This window comes from Pseudochaenichthys georgianus, chromosome 10 (genome assembly GCF_902827115.2).
Source record: "Pseudochaenichthys georgianus chromosome 10, fPseGeo1.2, whole genome shotgun sequence".
Classification (NCBI taxonomy): Eukaryota; Metazoa; Chordata; class Actinopteri; order Perciformes; family Channichthyidae; genus Pseudochaenichthys; species Pseudochaenichthys georgianus.
In genome coordinates, this window is record NC_047512.1 from 2,218,060 (window position 1) to 2,241,904 (window position 23,845).

General features: G+C 42.7%; 1 protein-coding gene across 1 annotated transcript; it reads right to left on the reverse strand.

Moving 5' to 3' along the window:
* Positions 1-21,092: 21,092 nt before the first annotated feature.
* Positions 21,093-23,324, reverse strand: LOC139434729 (cilia- and flagella-associated protein 58-like). The gene has a single exon (XM_071204710.1). It carries the CDS (start codon positions 23,322-23,324, stop codon positions 21,093-21,095), a length of 2,232 nt encoding a protein of 743 aa, XP_071060811.1.
* Between the last annotated feature and the right edge of the window lie 521 nt (positions 23,325-23,845).

Below are 23,845 nucleotides of genomic sequence, written 5' to 3' on the forward strand. Positions count from 1 at the left end.
TCTTAAAGATTTACTTCAAGGCAATTACTTATTAAAACACAATTTAGAATGTAGGATTATAAGAAATCCAATTGAGGTATAAATCAGAATCATTAGGGATTCACTTACAATTCAAAGTTAAGATAAATTCACAGTGATGAATCGATCAATCTGTAATCTGTAAAGGTACAGTGTCCTCAATCTTTAACGTTACTTTACGTTTACTTCAATACACTTATTCAAGAGTAAGGCACTTTACTACATACATTTTATTCAAATACATTTGTTCAAAAATCTGAAAAGGAAAAGTCAGACATTTTATTGTAAACAACCTGAGGAAGGAAAAGTCAAAAACATGTATTCTTTATTCCGAGTGTCAACTTTAATCAATTTATCAATCGCTGAAAGGAGGTACCCAAGGTACAGGAACTGCCATGGAGACCCATGGGTCTGGAAGCTCGGGGCCTGGAGGGTAGTCTTGGCAACCCTGCGTATGGCTAATTTAACTACAGTGATCAAACGGGTCACTAGGATTAGCACAACCAAGATAAACACTGCAACAGTAACAACAAATGTAACCAACCCCGCTCCCCAGGATCCAAGGGTTCCACTTAAATCCCCAAATGTAAACCCATGAGTTTCATGCAATTCTTTTATCCCATTAGCTGTATCGTGAACCATATCCATAACTTCCAGTGTGGCATCAGAGACAAAGGAACAGCACTCCGCACCAATTACTTTACATGCGCCCCCCTGGGCAGCTAAGAGGAGGTCCAGCGCCATGCGATTCTGTAGTGCTACCGTCCTAACTTCCTGCAATTCTTTATGTTCCGCTAACATCGGGATATTTGATACATTTAGATAATTTTCCACTACTTTGGATAATGCCATGATCTCCTGCTGACTAACATAAATGCCGTACCAGGGCAAAAATAGGCTCGCTACCTGTTGTCCTTTTGTAATGGACCTGCTGTTCCTGTGTAGAGAGGGAAGTATCGCTGCAATCTCATTTGCCTCTACTTTACGGATTAAAGGAATTAGGTAGGCTAGATAACAGGTGCCATAAAAAACGTCATGGTACGCAGCCATAAGCCCGGTCGGCACAAACTAAGTAAACTCTCTATGGGAGGGGAATTCTGGCTAATGTTACCCTCACTATGGTATTACAGTCGCTGTGTCCCACATCCGGAGAGGTGTGAGATCCTGCTTCATTCTGGAGACAGATGGACACATTCTTCCATTCGTGTACTACAATTGGGGGAACATATATTGAACAGTCCCGTGTAGGGGGATTGCCTAGGGGTATTGGTTGCGTACAATCATGTATTTTAACCTCAACGGAGTTCACTGTTCTGGAGCCAAACCAGGGCACAACTGTTACCAAAGCTTCAACCAGCAAAGATGCCATGTGTGGTTGTTTTGTGCATGTTGGACTTGTGGAATTAACCGAACAATTAGTTTGTACCAGAGCTAACTGGAATCTGTATTCAAAAGCTAGGTTAATGTATTTCTTCACATATATTAGTTTTAAAAACATCAATCGTTTGAAACCGTCAGGCAGATAATTTGTATTTACTGTCTCAACAATGAGAGAGACTGTAACGGTTTATCAGAGTCTGTTGGGTATGAAGGAGTGTAGCAGTCCTCAGCCTCATCGCTAATCCTAGAGTAAATGTCGTTCCAACTGATTAATTTATAGTCTACTCTTGCAAACGGGATTGGGCTAAACATAGGAGAATGCATGGATTCTGGCATGTTTTGGCACAGCCAACCGTTACTAATATTATGTTCATGTGCGTAGTCTAACATTAAGTTTACTGCAGAATTAGTTTTAGCTCGTTTAAAAGGAGTGATTAAGGCCTTTTGTGAATGTTTAAGTGGAGTATTGCATACAGTAGCACCTGGATTGGGAACCTGGTAATCTGGTTTCCTCACTCTACATGTTACGTCATCCCTTATCATTGTCTTATACTGCTCTCTCGTGCTACACCACAGTTCTGGGGGCATGTCTTCAATGGTGTCGAGTGCCATTCTCACCCCCTCCGACGCCACCCCGTCCGCACGGTACCGGTCCATTGGATATATCTCCCATGTTGACCAAACTGAGGACACATAAAATACAATAATACAGTTAGATGAATCACATATTGAAGCTGGACAGTTAAAATAAATAGTCTTTGATTTGTGATCAGGGAGGGAGACAATCCTCCTGATTCTTCCTCCTTTTCTTTCTCGTTGTGTCTCTCGCACCATACTGAGTGTCTGTGTGGTGATTGGATACAACCTGTCCTTGTCGCTAGGCACTGATTTGCCCGTTGGTGTCGTTTTTCCCTCAGGGTCTGAGCCCTGAGTGGTCAAGTCGTCTGCGCTCGTAGATAAGAGCACCTTATTTTCTTCCTCAGACGGGCGAGATCCCTCGCCACCTGTCGTTGGGATTTCCACAGCTCCATCTAGCAGGGCGACCTTGGCCAGGTACAGAAGACCCAGCATGACGATGATGATGACTGCCTTCACACGCCAGCATCCGGTAGAGGGGAGAGACGACATCTTGTAGCGTGAATCCACTCCGGTCTCCCTTGTACTCTCAGCGCTAAAGTAGAGACACTACATACTGATATACACCTGACCATCAGCAGGAGAGGACTCTTTAAAGTAGAGACACTACATACTGATATACACCTGAACATCAGCAGGGGAGGACTCTTTAAAGTAGAGACACTACATACTGATATACACCTGAACATCAGCAGGAGAGGACTCTTTAAGGTAGAGACACTACATACTGATATACATCAGCAGGAGAGGACTCTTTAAAGTAGAGACACTACATACTGATATACACCTGAACATCAGCAGGAGAGGACTCTTTAAAGTAGAGACACTACATGCTGATATACACCTGAACATCAGCAGGAGAGGACTCTTTAAAGTAGAGACACTACATACTGATATACACCTGAACATCAGCAGGAGAGGACTCTTTAAAGTAGAGACACTACATGCTGATATACACCTGAACATCAGCAGGAGAGCACTCTTTAAAGTAGAGACACTACATACTGATATACACCTGAACATCAGCAGGAGAGCACTCTTTAAAGTAGAGATACTACATGCTGATATACACCTGAACATCAGCAGGGGAGGACTGTTTAAAGTAGAGACACTACATACTGATATACACCTAAACATCAGCAGGAGAGGACTCTTTAAAGTAGAAACACTACATACTGATATACACCTGAACATCAGCAGGAGAGGACTCTTTAAAGTAGAGACACTACATACTGATATACACCTGAACATCAGCAGGAGAGGACTCTTTAAAGTAGAGACACTACATGCTGATATACACCTGAACATCAGCAGGAGAGGACTCTTTAAAGTAGAGACACTACATACTGATATACACCTGAACATCAGCAGGAGAGGACTCTTTAAAGTAGAGACACTACATGCTGATATACACCTGAACATCAGCAGGAGAGGACTCTTTAAAGTATAGACACTACATGCTGATATACACCTGAACATCAGCAGGAGAGGACTCTTTAAAGTAGAGACACTACATGCTGATATACACCTGAACATCAGCAGGGGAGGACTCTTTAAAGTAGAGACACTACATACTGATATACACCTGAACATCAGCAGGAGAGGACTCTTTAAAGTAGAAACACTACATGCTGATATACACCTGAACATCAGCAGGAGAGGACTCTTTAAAGTAGAGACACTACATGCTGATATACACCTGAACATCAGCAGGAGAGCACTCTTTAAAGTAGAGACACTACATGCTGATATACACCTGAACATCAGCAGGGGAGGACTCTTTAAAGTAGAGACACTACATACTGATATACACCTAAACATCAGCAGGAGAGGACTCTTTAAAGTAGAGACACTACATACTGATATACACCTGATCATCAGCAGGAGAGGACTCTTTAAAGTAGAGACACTACATACTGATATACACCTGACCATCAACAGGAGAGGACTCTTTAAAGTAGAGACACTACATACTGATATACACCTGAACATCAGCAGGACAGGACTCTTTAAAGTAGAGACACTACATACTGATATACACCTGAACATCAACAGGAGAGGACTCTTTAAAGTAGAGACACTACATACTGATATACCAGGGCCATATTCATGGAGTCTACATTGGGGGGGACCACAAATTCAATACAAATTTGAATACTAATTTCCTGCCATTCTAAAGGAAAATACATAAAAAATCACTAAAACCTGTTAAACACCATGCCCCTGCCCGTGGGGGCAAAACACAACAATAGTCACGAAACTGTGTCTCAGGCATGGGCGTAGGAAGCATCCTCAATGTGGGTGGGACAATTTGACGGGGGGTGTGGGCGGGGGGGGACCTAACCTCCTCTAGGGGGGTCTGGGGGCATGCTCCCCCGGTAAGATTTTTTTTTAAATGTTGAAGTTAAAAGCATCAATCTGGTGCACTTTGAGAGCAACATTAGGGACTAAATCTATGGATACATCTCAACAACACCCATTTGAAACAGAACTGAACAGATTTACTTTTTCTTTATGCATATTTTACAAATCACTCCCTTTTTAAACTGTAGTATGAGTTGGAATGATTTCGTTATTCTGTTATTCTCTTATTTTGTATAACTATAATGATCATATAAAGGTGTGCCTTGTAAATACTTGTTTTGCATCAATCTTGATACAGGGTACTTATTATATGTTGTACTTTGGATTCCTAAAGCTTTTAGTCTACCATCCCATCATTCAAGAGTGGTTTTCACAATAAGTAATGGTTTATTTTTTGCACGGACACTATCATTTACATTTTTTTACTATTTTCAATCTGAATTTACTTTAAAAACATCTATATTGATTCTGACTTTTTCTACATCCAACTCACAGGTTTATCATTGCTTTGAGAAAAAAGATTATTAGTTTAACCCTTTTAGAAGTGAAGATATAGTCAATTGTTCTGGGAATGTCATTTTCAAACCTGAGACCTGAAAAACAGGCTTGGGGCTTAACTGGTTAAAATGTTTTACCATAATGTCTAATTGTGCATTGTATTACATCGCCCTAGTTTAGCTTTTCTTGTTTTGTTGTTTGTAATGGCAGAGATTAGGGATGAATAAAGTACAACTATAACCATAATCACATTAAAGCATTTCAATCCATAGAAAGGTCTGTGCCACGCAATTTCAATAGAAACAGGAACACTTTATTGCCCTTTTGTTTTACAGCCACGACTCGCACTAGCTGCTTGCCGCTCATTCAAAATCAAAAAGACCCCCAACTTCCTCCCAGACACCCGCCCAAAAAGCCCAACCCTCAAGTAAAGGACCCAAAAGCCTTTTTGCGCTTATCGTTGGCACTGATAAAAGACTGGCATATTCCTTCAAGGTCCAGTCTGTCCAGTTTCTTCTGGTGCACATGACATATGGCCACATTATTCAGCCTTGTTTGACTCATCGATGATCTAAGCCATGTCTTAAGCCTCCTCAGGGCACTAAAACTCCTCTCAGCCTCTGCAGAAGAGGCAGGGACGACCAACAGAAGCCTTACTAAAGCTTCCACCTGACCGAAGAGACCTCTCACCTCTGGCACCATTTCCCGAATAATGCTAGCAACATCTGAGCTTGTTTCATAGGTGTAATTAGCCTCAAACATGGCCAGCTGCACCTGCAGTAGTCTTGAATTCAATTCAGGATACTCTTCTACCACCTTGTCCATGTCTCCGTGTAGCAGCACATTTTCAAGCTGCTGCAGCTTGTGGAATCCAACGTGTTCAAACCTCTCTATGAATTGAGTATTCACTGTGTCCAAGGCATTGTAGAATTGGACTCTGTACAAGGACTGGGCATCGGGATGGATATGGGCTGAAGCCTGACCGGTGTAACGCTTTGTAGGTTTGCGGACATGAGGGATCTGAATTGGTTGTAGGTCCAACTTTGTTGACACAGCAGTTGCTTTCGAGAACAATACATCAAAATGCTCCTCCGTTCGTTTGACCTGCATGCTTGTTTTGACATGGTCTACAGCCTCCAACATGCCTGAAACGGTCTGTTTCCTAAGCTGCAGGGAGATGTTGTTCAGGCACTCCAAATCCCCCATCAGGTCTTCAGCCATTAAAAGGCCGAGCACAGTGTTCCCTTTAAGAAATGTTCCATGAAGACCATTGGCCTTGGCTGAAGTTTCAGGTGAGCTGCATGATGCCATTTCTTCAAGGGCCATCAGCACTGACTCATACTGCTTGAGAACTGAGCGGGATGGCAGGGGTACGTACAGTCCACCTGGTGGGACAGAGAGGCTTCAATGAGGTGAAAGTTGAACCATGCTCTGATTTTGCGATATTCTGGAAAATCAACTTGAACTTGCCAGATTGATTAAAGAAGCCCCCCAATTCATGGACCAGACCCATTGCATCTCTTACTAGTGGAGAGGCTCCACAGGCAGCCTGCGTAATTAAGTTCACGCAGTGGGGACCACAGTGACAATACACAGCCAGCGGTTGTTCTTTCCTTAAAATGGCTTGTACTCCCTGCAATCGTCCAGCCATGTTTGCGGCACCATCATAAGTTTGTCCTCGGAGTTGAGACAGAGGAAGCTGTAGGCGCGTCATCACATCACATGCCATCTTGGCTATATTTTGCCCTGTTGTTGAGGACACTTGGTAGATTCCCAGGAATTCTTCCTTTGGTTGTAGATCTGCATCTACAGAGCGCACACATATTGACTCCTGCTCAACTCCTGATATATCTTGGGTGCCATCAATGATAATTGCGAACTGGACCACTGGCATTGATGTTATTTCCGACACAATTTCTTTGACGATTGTATTGGCCATCACCTTCAACAGTTCGTTCTGCAATTCCGGACTGGTGAAATCGAGGGGACCTTTTAGCCAGGAGGTCAGCTCTGCATCGCCCGTCGCCTTGTACTTTAGAAGCTGGCTTAGATTCCCACTCTCCTTCTGATCACCTCGAAAAGCTAGACCTTGCCGCGCCAAGTACCTCACACCCTCAACAATCTTCATCAGATTTCTTCTTGCTTGTTGCTGCCGTCTTTCAAGCTCACGTGAAAGTTGCACATTAACAGGCTCTGGCTCCTGAATCCTAGTCATCACAGCTAATTTGTGACACTGGCTGTGTTTATGCACACTAAATTTCTCCAGTGCCTTCTTCCAATTGTTAAAACCAGTCTTGACAAACGCTGAATCTGCTTTTGACGCAAGCTTAGACTTTTGTGCTGCAAAGTATTTAGCACAATAGAAACAGAGGACCCCTTTTACAGAGGGGCTGTAATGGAGCCATGTATGATCTTCAAACCACTTCTCCTGAAAGTAGAGTATTCTATTCGATAGGGTTTGACTGGGTATGACTTTCACATTTGGATGATTTGGGCAAAGTCCAAGCTCCTCCCCTTCCTTTCCTGTACCTTCATTTTCACCTGCCTGGCTGCTCTCTCTCTCATTGTCAAACTCACTCTCCCTACTTGATGGTATTACCTGAAATACATATGAGGATGATCTCATCTTAAATTAACATTAACATTAGACTGCTATGTTGTCATTATTCTGTCTTAACCATCAATATAGCTCCTTTCTGACTTACCTCCATGTCACCAGCGCACACTCTCCCTGTCTGGTCGCCATGCTCACATTCTCTCTCTCCCTCTCTCTCTTTACTCTGAACACACCAGAGTGAACATGGAAGAAATATCAGTAAACTATTGACTAGAAAGACTGTTGATACACATTATACATATGGGGGGACACAGGAGTCTGTACATTAAAGTGGACCTATCATGCTATATTTGAATAATATAGTGTAGGACCATACCTATATAAGGCATATTTATACTTTTTTTTTCTCAAAATACCAAACAGATCATGCATTTTAGCCATTCCTCATTTCGCTCAAATTAACACTGAGCCTGACATTTTGGATTCATTGAGAACAGCACCATCTTTTGGCCTTTTAAATGTACTACAGCTTCTCCAGCGCTTTAGAACGGCAAAGCACGTGGCTGTCTCCTCCTGATTGGTGGAGTTGGCCCAATAGCCGTAGCGCCACCGTCCTGACATCAGGACAGTGCTCAATCTGGATCCGTTTTTTTCAGATCCGTTGTTGCAACCCCTTTTTTAGAGATTTGGGCACAGAGGAAAATAGAGAGGGTTGTGTTTTCTGACTCTTGGTGAGTTCCCTGACGCACCGGGGACACATATTCATGTTTAAAAGACGTACAAAGGTGCATTTTGCATGATAGGTCCCCTTTAACATTAGACTGCTATGTTGTCATTATTCTGTCTTAACCATCAATATAGCTCCTTTCTGACTTACCTCCATGTCACCAGCGCACACTCTCCCTGTCTGGTCGCCATGCTCACATTCTCTCTCTCCCTCTCTCTCTTTACTCTGAACACACCAGAGTGAACATGGAAGAAATATTATCAGTAAACAAGCTATCTGACTGGAAACAATACTCACTTTCTCACTGCTCTTAACTTACTTTTTTTCTTTTCTGAGGCTGCCCAAAAAACTGTCTAATGTCACTGCCACCCTTCCTCTTGCTCATGCTTACAGCTTGACCTCGGCGATCTGCAGTTGCTGATGTGATGAATACGGGTCAGCAGCGCTGGATATAAGATCATTAAACATGTTTATTAGCAATTCTGAGCGTTCTAAACCCAGCACAAGCTATGATGCACACTGCAAACCTCCTGCGTGTGAGTATCTTTTAAATGCTTCTGACGATTATGAAATACTATTTCATAATAATTGTAGAATATTTATTATTTAATTAATTCTGGCACCTTTGGTATTCCATAGGTGTCTCACATCACAGTTTTAAATCTTTCCACACCCTACAAATTACAAAATAAAATAGAAATAATCCACATGAATAAATATCTATTGGATTACATCCAAAACGACACCGTCATTTTCCACATAGCTGACACTAGCCCGCCAAACCCTGGCTAACAACTGAAACCAGCTAGCCCACAGCTAGTTAGCTACTATTCCTGAAAAGTTCGGTTTTAACATCAGAACTACAAGTTACTTACACAAAGAAGCTAAACGGAGGGTTCATTAACATTACCATTACGAAATAAAAATAATATAGATTACTTTAGGGCTAACTAGAAAAGATACCAGAACTGATGGAGGGCAAATTAAAACATGACTGACCTGCTTGGAGCATCAAGCTAACTGAAGGTGGACGCAGACGTGCAACAGGGAAATACACCCCCGGGTACAAAATAAGGAACCAATTTACATATGAAAAGAAATATCATTTTGGTGAAGTTCACAATAACAGAAAATATAGATTTTCAAGTATACAAATAACCAAAATAAAGAAGTTATAGAATAGCAATTTTATTTTAATTTTAAAAATCAAAAAATTTAAACTTTTTTTTTTGTTGCTATTTATTGGGGGGGACATTTTGAGTGTATCTGAATATTGGGGGGGATGTCCCCCCCCCCCAATGTATATGGTGAATACGGCCCTGTGATATACACCTGAACATCAGCAGGACAGGACTCTTTAAAGTAGAGACACTACATACTGATATACACCTGAACATCAGCAGGACAGGACTCTTTAAAGTAGAGACACTACATACTGATATACACCTGAACATCAGCAGGACAGGACTCTTTAAAGTAGAGACACTACATACTGATATACACCTGAACATCAGCAGGACAGGACTCTTTAAAGTAGAGACACTACATACCAGAGGTGTGGACTCGAGTCAGAATCGAGTCATCAATTTGATGACTTGAGACTCGACTTGACAACATCACAAAACACTTGCGACTCGACTTGGACTTGAACACCAATGACTCGGGACTTGACTTGGACTTGAGCCTTCTGACTTGATACTTTAATTTATTCAAAAAAAGTTCCTCGCAATATATTTACCGAAACAATAAACCAAAACGTTGAATCTCCGCAACTTCCCCCATGATATAGCTATTAACCAATCAGGTTGCAGGAGAGAGTCATTGCCATGCCGCTGCTGCTGCGTGACCCAGCACTATCGAAAAAATGATACCGAAGGTAGTCGCATTTGGCTACAAAAACTACGCAGTTTAAAAAAAAAAGCGAACGGCACAATGCTTAACCTGTGCCGCACACATCACAGATGGAGACGCAACAACCTCGAACTTTGTTCGCCATCTGAAACTGCATAAAGAACGGTAAGTCAAGTCTACTGTTAGCTGTTTGTTCATCTCATGCAAACGTTAGCTTAAAAGCTACATATCTGTTGTCTATCCAGCTAAATAGATGCGGGTTCTATAAACAGTCTATGGTTAAAAATATACGGTTGCATTGAATACACAATGTAATATGTTAGCATTTTAGTGTCAGGATGGAACCCTTGTATTTTTCTCTGCAAACAGAATCTACCTACGGGTACAAATAAATAACCTGAACCTGAACCTGAACCTTACAGGGGCCAAGCCGCTAGGATAACGTTATGTTGCCGTTGTTACCGTTTAACTGGTTACACCGGGGAAGTCGTTACGTTACGTTAACGGTAGGAATGGGGCGTGTACTTTGAGGAGCCATTGTCGAATAGCCAGGAAATACACATTTCGATCGCTTCTTTTGTTGTTTACATTTATCTTTTGGTATATTTGGCTCCATAGGAACACTTTGATGCACATTCAGTACCAGTGTGTGAGGTTGTGGTTGCGATGCCGATATCCGGAGGCGTACAGCGAGGACTACAAAATGACAATGAGGTGACTGGGGATGTCTGTTCAAAACATTGCAAACGTGAATAAATCATTTCAAATATGTATTTGTCTCCGACTGTCATTTGTACATCGTTGTTAATGTGATGTTTAGTAGCTTTGATAGCTGTCCATACCTCCAGACAGCCTCAAAGTAAGACACAAGTTGTTTACTCACAGCCCGAATGCAGCATCGACATCCGTGGCCAGCTGTGTCCTCTCGATTAACTTGTGACAGGACTTCTGTAGCTATTCTCCAGCGAGCAAGGTTTGTATTAAATACCTCCATCCCTCTCATCACAACAAGACTCTACACTGTGCAGAAAAAAAACAACATAAATGAAAATAACCTTGCTGGATAGCTTAGAATGAAACAAACAAGGCCGAGGCTATATACAGGACGGTCCTGTACACAACGCCAAATGGCTATAGGACCGTCCTGTACACAGCTCTCTGAAATGGCTATATACAGGACGGTCCTGTGGATAAGATATCTGAAATGGCTATATACAGGAAATATACCAAAAGATAAATGTAAACAACAAAAGAAGCGATCGAAATGTGTATTTCCTGGCTATTCGACAATGGCTCCTCAAAGTACACGCCCCATTCCTACCGTTAACGTAACGTAACGACTTCCCCGGTGTAACCAGTTAAACGGTAACACCGTTCTCCAGAGACAAGTAATGAATATCCCGCGTATGCGATCCAGTTGTTGTGATTTGATTCTGTGCACTGGGAACGGTCTAGCTAGCAGGTAGTCATCATTGTGTCTATAAATATAGCCTTTATATTTACAAAAAACGACCAGAAAGGTATCTAGTTCCCTCTATATTTTCACTGATGGATAGCGGTAGTGTTGCACTCAGAAATTCGGTTCTCTTTCTTCACTGTCAGCACTTTAACCCCACAACGAGTACACTTTGAACACACACTTATTCTTTGCTGCGTCATAATTTACCGCCATAAACTCCTTACTTATTTTAATCCAACGAAGAAGCCACGATCTTCTTCTACTTGTTCTTCTCTTGTCTACTCAAAGGCAAGACTAGCAACAACAACACAATTAATACTGCTTCGAAGCACACGATATGGAGATGTGAATGACATTAGAAAATGATTAGGTACAACATTAAATACAAATAAAAATAGATTGTGGGGTCAAATACTGTACACAGTGGAATTAAACATTCTTAAGATTAACATTGCATTAACTTAACATCAGGGATCTTATTAATACATTCCTGCTGACAGTCACAGTAGCCTAACCTTACTGATCCCTCTTAAAATTCAAATAAAAACACGTTACTTTACCAGCAGATAGACAATTGATAATTCAATTATTAATGTGACTAATAAAGAGCAGTTTGATCTGCAATTCGAGAAAGAACAACAATGCATTTACTAATCGTTGTTTTCTTCACATGTTTACCTTTTTACAGATATGAAGAATACCAGAGGAACAAAAGCATTACAAATGATGCACAACAGCCTTCAGTCTCACAGTTTTTTGGCAACCAAGATGGACAGTACAGCGTGAATCATCCACAACAGAAAGCTATCACTAATGCAATACTGTCCGACTTAGTTGTCGATTGCAGCTTGCCCCTGTTAATTATTGAAAATAAGAGTTTTCGCCACTTTCTGACAGTAGTTGACAGAAAGTACAGGCCAGTTTGTCGCAGGACACTGACTGTGAAAGTAGAGAACCTTGCTGTGGAAAGACGTTTAAAATTAAAAACCCGGATGAGTAATATAAATCATGTCTCAGTCACTGTGGACATTTGGTCTGACAGAAAGATGAGGGGATTCCTTGGTGTTACTGCACACTATTTAGAGAAGGATGAAGAGAGGATAGAGCTGAAATCCTATCTCCTGGCCTGCGACCGCTTCAAAGGCTCACACCCAGCTGAAAGAATCTGTGAGCAAGTTGAGGCTGTTTGTGGTGAGTACAGCATTAAAAACAAGATGGACTACATTATTAGTGACAATGCCGCCAACATGCGTAAAGCGTTCACTGTGTGCTTCCCAACGGATCAAGAAGATGAAGATGTTGATGAAGAGGATGATCTTGATGACCCAGAGCTATGGCATGACCTTTCCCTTGAAGATCAGGAAACGGTAGATGCTGCCCTGGCAAAAGAACAGCGCTTGCAGTGTTTTGCGCACACACTGCAGCTGGTGGTGGGAGACGGATTGAAGGAAACAAAAGGAACAACCTCTTCTCTTGCAAAGTTGTCGAAGCTCAGCTCACTGCTGCATACAAGCACAACTTTTAAAGATGTGTTTGATGCTGAATTTGGGGAACAAAGAGGCATCCCTGCTGCTGTCATCACAAGATGGAACTCGACACTCAGGCAAGTGAAGGCAGTACTCCGTTGTGAACATCCGAAGCTTTGCCGTGTACTAGAAAAGGCTGGGCACAAGGAGTTGTTGTTCACAGCACGGGAGTGGAATGTTTCGAAGGAGTTGGTGGACATCATGAATCCATTTGGAGAAGCAACAGATTTGACACAAGGGGAAAAGATAGTGACAATCAGTTCTGTTGTTCCATCTGTCCTGTCCCTAAATCACCACCTCGAGAAGCTGAAGCCACAAGTCCGTTTCCTCAGCAGCCTGGTGAGAAGTCTCCAGGTGTCCCTGAAGAAAAGCTTTGGGGGGATTTTCATCAATGTGAAAATGGCCACATTAACACAGGATGGAACAACTGCCCCCTTTTCAGATCCTGTGTACCTCAAAGCAGCTGCTTTGGATCCAGCCTTTTCTCTGATGCGGATAGACCACCATGTGCTGGTCAGTCTTGAGGTCAAAGCTGAGGTTCTACAACATGTGAAAGGTAAACTTCATTGAGTTTATTATTACTATTTACTCATAATTTCCTTTTAATTGATTGCAACAATAATATGTGTTCAGTTTAACCTACTGCATCGCCAATACAAAATATAATAAGGGCTCTTTTGTGTCGTTTTGATTTTACATGTTTTGCCAGAACTGATCCTGCGAGAGGCTGTGGAGACAGAGCAACCTACGCCTTGTGTTGATGAGGAAGAGCAAGAGAGCCTTGGACAAGGTGAAGGGCTGTTTGCTGCCTACCATAAAGGCCCTGACACACCAACCCGATTTTGGGAGTCAGAGGCCGTCAGAGGCTGTCGGGCATTCGCGGCGCCGTAGTCAGGTTGGTGTGTCCCGCACCGTCGACCGTGACACGCCTTATTTGGACTGCCAGACCCGATGCATGGCCGATTCAACATGTTGAATCGGCCATGCATCGGGTCTGGCAGTCGGACCAAATAATCACTCTGATTGGCTGTTCAGCTAGCGAATCAGTGCATGAGAAGCGAAGCGGAAGTGAGGGACGTAAACAAACGATTTAAGAAGGCACACACAGACTGCTATTCATTTTCATCTCATCATGGCGATCTGGAATGATGCAAACGAAGACCTGCTCATCACCTTGATCCAGGAGAGGCCAGCTCTGTATGATATTACGGAGAAAAGATACTCTTCTTCTTCTCTGTCTTCCGGTTGTTGCCTCTTTTGAATGACGAATACACACTACCGCCGCCTGCTGGTAAGGAGAGTTATTGCCACTCACGCACTGAAGTCGGTGCGGTGTGTTCCCGTGCGACACATGGCCAAAACGCAGGAGAACACGGCCAGGCAACAGCCGACTTCAGCGTCGGCTAGTCCTCTGGTGACTGCTTGGTGTGTCAGGGCCTTAAGAGGAAGAAGAAGGATGTTGGGATCACTCCAGCACTGCAGCTAAGTCACTATCTCCACATCGCTGATGGACAGAATGTCCTTTTGTTCTGGGCAATGAACATGAAGGTTCTTCCTTCGCTGTTCAAAGTGGCCATCAGAGTGTTGGCAGTGCCTGCCTCCAGTGCTCCAGTGGAGCGAGTTCTTAGCCATGGTGGCATCATCCTGCGACCCCATCGTGCACAAATGAGTGACCGACTATTGACCAATTTGGTCTTTTGCAAATGCAATGCATTATAGGGCCCCGAGATAATAGAAAAAGTGTGGGTGAATGAAACTGTTACTTTGTGCAACTGTTATGTTTCTCAGCCTGTCGCTTAATTTAAATGTGTCTCTTGGACCCTGAGATTGATGCATCTATAACTTGTGTTTTTCACTCACTCACACTGTCTGACAATAACAAACACACACTTCACATAATTTTTCATAATAAAAAAGCACACAAATTGTGTGGCTGAATGAAACTGTTACTTCATTTCTTGTTTATGCAGCTGTTATGTTGAAAAGCACATAATGACTTGTTTAAGACTCGGTTTTCAAAGTTTAGGACTTGGGACTTGACTTGAACTTGCAAAACAATGACTTGATCCACCTCTGGTTTAAAGTAGAGACACTACATACTGATATACACCTGAACATCAGCAGGAGAGGACTCTTTAAAATAGAGACACTACATACTGATATACACCTGAACATCAGCAGGAGAGGACTCTTTAAAGTAGAGACGCTACATACTGATATACACCTGCACATCAGCAGGAGAGGACTCTTTAAAGTAGAGACACTACATACTGATATACACCTGAACATCAGCAGGAGAGGACTCTTTAAAGTAGAGACACTACATACTGATACACACCTGAACATCAGCAGGAGAGGACTCTTTAAAGTAGAGACGCTACATACTGATATACACCTGCACATCAGCAGGAGAGGACTCTTTAAAGTAGAGACGCTACATACTGATATACACCTGCACATCAGCAGGAGAGGACTCTTTAAAGTAGAGACACTACATACTGATATACACCTGCACATCAGCAGGAGAGGACTCTTTAAAGTAGAGACACTACATACTGATATACACCTGAACATCAGCAGGAGAGGACTCTTTAAAGTAGAGACACTACATACTGATACACACCTGAACATCAGCAGGAGAGGACTCTTTAAAGTAGAGACGCTACATACTGATATACACCTGCACATCAGCAGGAGAGGACTCTTTAAAGTAGAGACGCTACATACTGATATACACCTGCACATCAGCAGGAGAGGACTCTTTAAAGTAGAGACACTACATACTGATATACACCTGCACATCAGCAGGAGAGGACTCTTTAAAGTAGAGACACTACATACTGATATACACCTGAACATCAGCAGGAGAGGACTCTTTAAAGTAGAGACACTACATACTGATATACACCTGAACATCAGCAGGAGAGGACTCTTTAAAGTAGAGACACTATACTGATATACACCTGAACATCAGCAGGAGAGGACTCTTTAAAGTAGAGACACTATACTGATATACACCTGAACATCAGCAGGAGAGGACTCTTTAAAGTAGAGACACTACATACTGATATACACCTGAACATCAGCAGGAGAGGACTCTTTAAAGTAGAGACACTACATACTGATATACACCTGAACATCAGCAGGAGAGGACTCTTTAAAGTAGAGACACTACATACTGATATACACCTGAACATCAGCAGGAGAGGACTCTTTAAAGTAGAGACACTACATACTGATATACACCTGCACATCAGCAGGAGAGGACTCTTTAAAGTAGAGACACTACATACTGATATACACCTGAACATCAGCAGGAGAGGACTCTTTAAAGTAGAGACACTACATACTGATATACACCTGAACATCAGCAGGAGAGGACTCTTTAAAGTAGAGACACTACATACTGATATACACCTGAACATCAGCAGGAGAGGACTCTTTAAAGTAGAGACACTACATACTGATATACACCTGAACATCAGCAGGAGAGGACTCTTTAAAGTAGAGACACTACATACTGATATACACCTGAACATCAGCAGGAGAGGACTCTTTAAAGTAGAGACACTACATACTGATATACACCTGCACATCAGCAGGAGAGGACTCTTTAAAGTAGAGACACTACATGCTGATATACACCTGAACATCAGCAGGAGAGGACTCTTTAAAGTAGAGACACTACACACTGATATACACCTGAACATCAGCAGGAGAGGACTCTTTAAAGTAGAGACACTACATACTGATATACACCTGCACATCAGCAGGAGAGGACTCTTTAAAGTAGAGACACTACATACTGATATACACCTGAACATCAGCAGGAGAGGACTCTTTAAAGTAGAGACACTACATACTGATATACACCTGAACATCAGCAGGAGAGGACTCTTTAAAGTAGAGACACTACATACTGATATACACCTGAACATCAGCAGGAGAGGACTCTTTAAAGTAGAGACACTACATACTGATATACACCTGCACATCAGCAGGAGAGGACTCTTTAAAGTAGAGACACTACATGCTGATATACACCTGAACATCAGCAGGAGAGGACTCTTTAAAGTAGAGACACTACACACTGATATACACCTGAACATCAGCAGGAGAGGACTCTTTAAAGTAGAGACACTACATACTGATATACACCTGAACATCAGCAGGAGAGGACTCTTTAAAGTAGAGACACTACATACTGATATACACCTGCACATCAGCAGGAGAGGACTCTTTAAAGTAGAGACACTACATGCTGATATACACCTGAACATCAGCAGGAGAGGACTCTTTAAAGTAGAGACACTACACACTGATATACACCTGAACATCAGCAGGAGAGGACTCTTTAAAGTAGAGACACTACATACTGATATACACCTGCACATCAGCAGGAGAGGACTCTTTAAAGTAGAGACACTACATACTGATATACACCTGAACATCAGCAGGAGAGGACTCTTTAAAGTAGAGACACTACATACTGATATACACCTGAACATCAGCAGGAGAGGACTCTTTAAAGTAGAGACACTACATACTGATATACACCTGAACATCAGCAGGAGAGGACTCTTTAAAGTAGAGACACTACATACTGATATACACCTGCACATCAGCAGGAGAGGACTCTTTAAAGTAGAGACACTACATGCTGATATACACCTGAACATCAGCAGGAGAGGACTCTTTAAAGTAGAGACACTACACACTGATATACACCTGAACATCAGCAGGAGAGGACTCTTTAAAGTAGAGACACTACATGCTGATATACACCTGAACATCAGCAGGAGAGGACTCTTTAAAGTAGAGACACTACATACTGATATACACCTGAACATCAGCAGGAGAGGACTCTTTAAAGTAGAGACACTACATACTGATATACACCTGCACATCAGCAGGAGAGGACTCTTTAAAGTAGAGACACTACATACTGATATACACCTGAACATCAGCAGGAGAGGACTCTTTAAAGTAGAGACACTACATACTGATATACACCTGAACATCAGCAGGAGAGGACTCTTTAAAGTAGAGACACTACATACTGATATACACCTGAACATCAGCAGGAGAGGACTCTTTAAAGTAGAGACACTACATACTGATATACACCTGAACATCAGCAGGAGAGGACTCTTTAAAGTAGAGATGCTACATACTGATATACACCTGCACATCAGCAGGAGAGGACTCTTTAAAGTAGAGACGCTACATACTGATATACACCTGCACATCAGCAGGAGAGGACTCTTTAAAGTAGAGACACTACATACTGATATACACCTGCACATCAGCAGGAGAGGACTCTTTAAAGTAGAGACGCTACATACTGATATACACCTGAACATCAGCAGGAGAGGACTCTTTAAAGTAGAGACACTACATGCTGATATACACCTGAACATCAGCAGGAGAGGACTCTTTAAAGTAGAGACACTACATACTGATATACACCTGAACATCAGCAGGAGAGGACTCTTTAAAGTAGAGACACTACATACTGATATACACCTGAACATCAGCAGGAGAGGACTCTTTAAAGTAGAGACACTACATACTGATATACACCTGAACATCAGCAGGAGAGGACTCTTTAAAGTAGAGACACTACATACTGATATACACCTGAACATCAGCAGGAGAGGACTCTTTAAAGTAGAGACAATACATACTGATATACACCTGAACATCAGCAGGAGAGGACTCTTTAAAGTAGAGACACTACTGATATACACCTGAACATCAGCAGGAGAGCACTCTTTAAAGTAGAGACACTACATACTGATATACACCTGAACATCAGCAGGAGAGGACTCTTTAAAGTTGAGACACTACTGATATACACCTGAACATCAGCAGGAGAGGACTCTTTAAAGTAGAGACACTACTGATATACACCTGAACATCAGCAGGAGAGCACTCTTTAAAGTAGAGACACTACATACTGATACACACCTGAACATCTGAAAAAGCAGACTCCGATGCTCCACGAGTTGAAATTTAACAGATAGCTGTTACGGTTCTTCAACAAACGTTCAAATGACACACACACACACACACACACACACACACACACACACACACACACACACACACACACACACACACACACACACACACACACACACACACACACACACACACACACACACACACACACACACACACACACACACACACACACACACACACACACACACACACACACACACACACACACACACACACACACACACACACACACACACACACACACTTGTACAGAAGACTTCCTGCGCCAGCTCAGGAAGTACACCCTGCATCAGGAGCTGCTGACCCAGTTCTACTCTGCAATAATCCAGTCTGCTCTCTGTGCATCCATCACTGTGTGGTTTGGATCCCAACAGGAAAGGCTATATTCCTATGTGTACACATACTTGCTGATGCTGAGTCATTACTATCATTGCTGTCTTTCCTTCTGTCACACTAATGAGTAAGTCTATCTATACAGAAGCAAAGCTTGCATTGCATATTAGAACTTGAATTTGGCCACTGTTAATAATAATAATAGATTTAATTTGTTAGCGCTTTTACAGGTGCTCAAAGACGCTTATTATAGCTGCAATATGTAAAATTGGCCCTTAGCACACTGTTGCGTCCCGGCTCATAGAAAGTAACTTGTAACCAGTTGGAATTGGTAAATTGGAAGTTGTTTGATTAAAAAGTGCACAGTAAAATTGGCAACAAACAGTCACTAACAAAAGAAAAGGCCACAGAGGCACTGGTTTAAATGAACAACAAAAGGAACTAAGGTAGACTCTTTAAATAAGAGTTTTAAACAAGTTGGCACGCAACATGACTAACACACAAATAAACAAAAGAAAACCTCACTTCTAAAGTGGGAAGAATAATAGGCTGTTATAAAACACATCTCTTATACATAATACACAGCTGCAAACACGTATAGACAGGTTAATGGGCAGATAGAAGGCGGCGGCCGTAACACACACCCTCGGGGACGTGTTGCCTATGCTGTTAAGTATTTTATTTTGGTGAGTCTGTCGCCAGCCAGTATTGCTATAAACCTTTATTAATTGACCAACAGCTTTGGTCCAGGTTTACATCCTATCAGCTACTGCAGCGGTTCCCAACCTGTGGGTCGCGGTCCGCGGACCACTAGTGGCATTGCAAGTGGGCCGCCAAATAATTTCCTTTTTTTCATTTTAATGAATGAATACATTTTATTTTTACAGGCTAAAGACGCAAACATAACAGGAGAAATAAAGATACAGTCAGTAGGATCCCTTCAACATTTCACAAACAAAAGTTGGTTGACAACCAAATACCACCAAAAACACAACATGGAATAGTTATAGTTCCTTTGATCCCACTCTTCCTTAGAGCTAATTATTTCCCATTTGCGTGTTGAGCCGTCCTTTTTTTTGTGGCAATAATTTTTTACAAAAGAAATTGTATTTGTAATCTACTCTTCAAAGATTACTCCTTGATTGACTTTAAAAAAATATGTATTTTAGCCAGAAGAATAGTTGTATTTATTAACTGTGTGCGGTCTTCATCTAAAAGCCAAAATAAAAATATTAAAACATTTTCATTATTAAGATTTATTTTAATTTTAAACTCCCTTCCTTTCTCTTTCTTGATCCTCCTTAGCAACGGTCATTACAGTCCTTAGCAACGGTCTGTTCTACTGGATTTACAAAGTGTCACATGTTGTGAATTGTTCTGAACTTCATTTAGCCTCCGTATTGTTTATGGTTGAATATGGGTGGGCCGTTAAACTATTAACTATAATAACTTTAATCTAAAACTGAACTAAAACCAATGTAACTAGCCTAACTAAAAATTAACTGAAATAAGAAAACACGTTTTAAATTAATCAAAGGAAACTTAACACACTATATAAACATCCTAAACATTTACTAAAACTATCAATTAAAACTTATCTTAACTCATTGAAAATGTAGAAACTTACTATAAACTATTAATAACGTTAACCTAAAACTTAACTAAAACTAATTTAACTAGCTAACACTGAAAACTAAAACGTTGTGCCCGCTGCTCTTAAGGCGACCCAGTTCTCGGTGGATCCGATAACGCTAAGCTTCTGCGGCGCGGTGTAGGATGCTGCGGCGGTTTGGGAGGCAGGAGTTTCACGGTGGCGATGGAAGGCAGGGGGACGGTCTTTAGGATTTCTGGCAAACGCTCGGACTTGATGAGGACACAATTTGGCCGAGGTCTGTAGCCGGAGAAACCCTGGTCCTTGGCGGGGGATCTGGGCTTTTTGGAGATGGGGGGCAAGGGCGTCTGCTGGTTCATGTCACCAGACTCCAACTTCCTGAGTTTCTCCGCCAGCCGCCTGGTCACCTCTATAGCCTTCAAGTGGTCCATCTTCAGGGTCTTCCTCTCCTCTTCCACTCTCTGGTTCTCCTCCTTCAGGTTGTCGTACTCCGCCTGGTACACCCCGAGGCTTCCCTTCAATGCCATCAGCTCTTTGTTCAGGCGCCTGTTGTCCCAGCCGAACAGCTGCATCTTCTGTATGGCGTCGTCCGGCCGGCGGGCCAACATGCGCCGCAGCTCCTCGATCACCTCCTCCTTTTGCTCCAGGAGACGTACGCTCTGAGGTTTCCCAGTGAGCAAATACAGGCGGTGCTGGGCCTTCATCACTTTCACATAGGCGTGAGGGCTCTTCTTCTTCTCCCGAGTCCACTCCCGCCGCGAAGTGTGCTCACTCGCGCCCGGCACCTGAACGTTGCACTTGAGCTTGAGCCTCTTCATCTCCAGCCACATTTGCCTCTTTTGGAGCTCATGTTCTTTGATGGTGATTTTTTGCGCGTCCTGGCAGCTTCTCTCCTGGTTGAGTCGCAGCTGCAGCCGCACCACCATGTCCTCTCGTGTCTGCAGCTCTTTCTCCAGCGTCTCCTTCTCCACTGCGATCTTGGCCAACTTCATCTCCCCCAGCATCTGGTCCCTGTCGGCAGAAACCACGCACACGTCCTGCGTCATCTTGCTTTCCACCAAATACTGGCTGACTTTCTGCAGCCGGCTCTTCACGCAGCGCCTCTCCATCCTCAACCTGGCCAGCTTCACCCTCTGGACGTCGGTCTCGCAGGTCTGATCTTGGAGTTTCCCCTGCAGCTGGTGGATCTTTTTTTTTAGCAAAGATTGCTGCGCCTGTTCCTTGAGCTGGTTTCGCAGGAGGAGGTTTCTCTCCGCCTCCACTCCGTCAGCATGGATGATCTTCAGCGTTAGCCTCTTCTCCAGGTCTAACATCAAGGCCCTCAGATCGATGATCCCTTGGCCATGGGCGTTACTGTTTTGCGTCATCTTCCTCTCTTGATCGCGGAGTTTTATCTTCAGGTCACGTTTCTTCTTAACTTCGATCTCCATGTGTTTCATGAGGTTTCGCTGCTTCAACGCCTCTTCTTCGTACATTTCTGCTGCCGTTACGAGGGCTCCGTTTGCTTCCCGCAATTTCTCCATGTCGACTTCCAGGTTTGCATACTTATTTTCCCACCCCACTTTCTTATTCTCCCAGTGCTCGATTGTCGTGTGTAAATCATGTACCTTGGCCTTGTGTACATCGTCCAGTCGTTTGTGTTTTTTCAGCTCCTCTGACTGTCTCTCACACTCGTGTTTCGCCACCTTCAGTTTTTCCCGGTAAGGTTTCAGACTCTCGTAGCGTTGTTTGTATGTCAACGCAAACTCTTTCGATTTTTTTGCCTCCTTCTCGAGGCCGGCCACTTCCTTGTCCTTCTTCCTATGCAGTTCTCGCTGCTCTTCTAATGTCTTGATGCTGAAGCATTTATAGCCGCTCAGCTCCTCCACATTATGAGACAGCTTCTCCACCAGTATATTCAGCATCCTGTTCTCCTTTTGATGGTTTCCAAACATTTCTGCTTCTTTCTCCTTCTGTTGGCGGAGAGACTTCTCCACACATAACTTGTTCTGATACTCCAGAGACTCTCGTTTGAAGGAGTACATTTTCTGCTCAGAGTCTTTCTTCTCACTCGCACTGACAGTCTCTAGATCCCTGTGTTCAACTTTCAACTTGTCCAGTTCCTCTCTCATCTTTTCTAACGTGAACGTCTGATTTCTGACAGTGTGACTCAGCCCAGCGTTCTTCAGCTCCTCTTTCTTCAGATCCATCTCAGCTGTGACCATGGAAGAGATTTTCCTTTTCTGCTCTGCGTTCTGGTCCATCAAATGTTTCTCGTTGATCTTGGCTCTGTGTATTTCATCCTGGAGGCCCTGCAGGGCGACATTCCTGGCTTTAAGGTGGTTGGCGGGCTGCATTTTGACTTTGTGTCAGAGGAAATTTGTTTCTGTGTGTATGCTGGCTGTGCACTGTGTAACTGAACCAGAACCTCGCCTAACCTCAGGCTGTGTTTCTGTGAACTTGTCTGTGATGTCATCGCATTCCGTGGCTTTGAAGATGACATCACCACGGTTGCAATGGCTCGCAGTATATGATGTCATCACATTCTATCATGACACCACTGTCCCTTCATCAGCGGAATGCAGCATTCTTTCAGCTACAGAAACCAGTCACAACATATTCAGCCTTTTCAGCACATGATGGGAACCTTTCAACTTTTCATACTATATTTTATATTTATTCAGATTTAAAAACAAAGTTTTAACATGTAACTCAATGGGAGGAACCTTCAAATCCTTTTTTACCTACACCTTGCGCCAAATGCTTTAGAGACTTCATTCCAACTTTAAAATAATCTCAAGTCATTCTTCAGATTTTTGATATTTTTTACACTTTTTGAGATATTTAACTTAGTTTGGACCGTGGTAAAGAGGCCTTC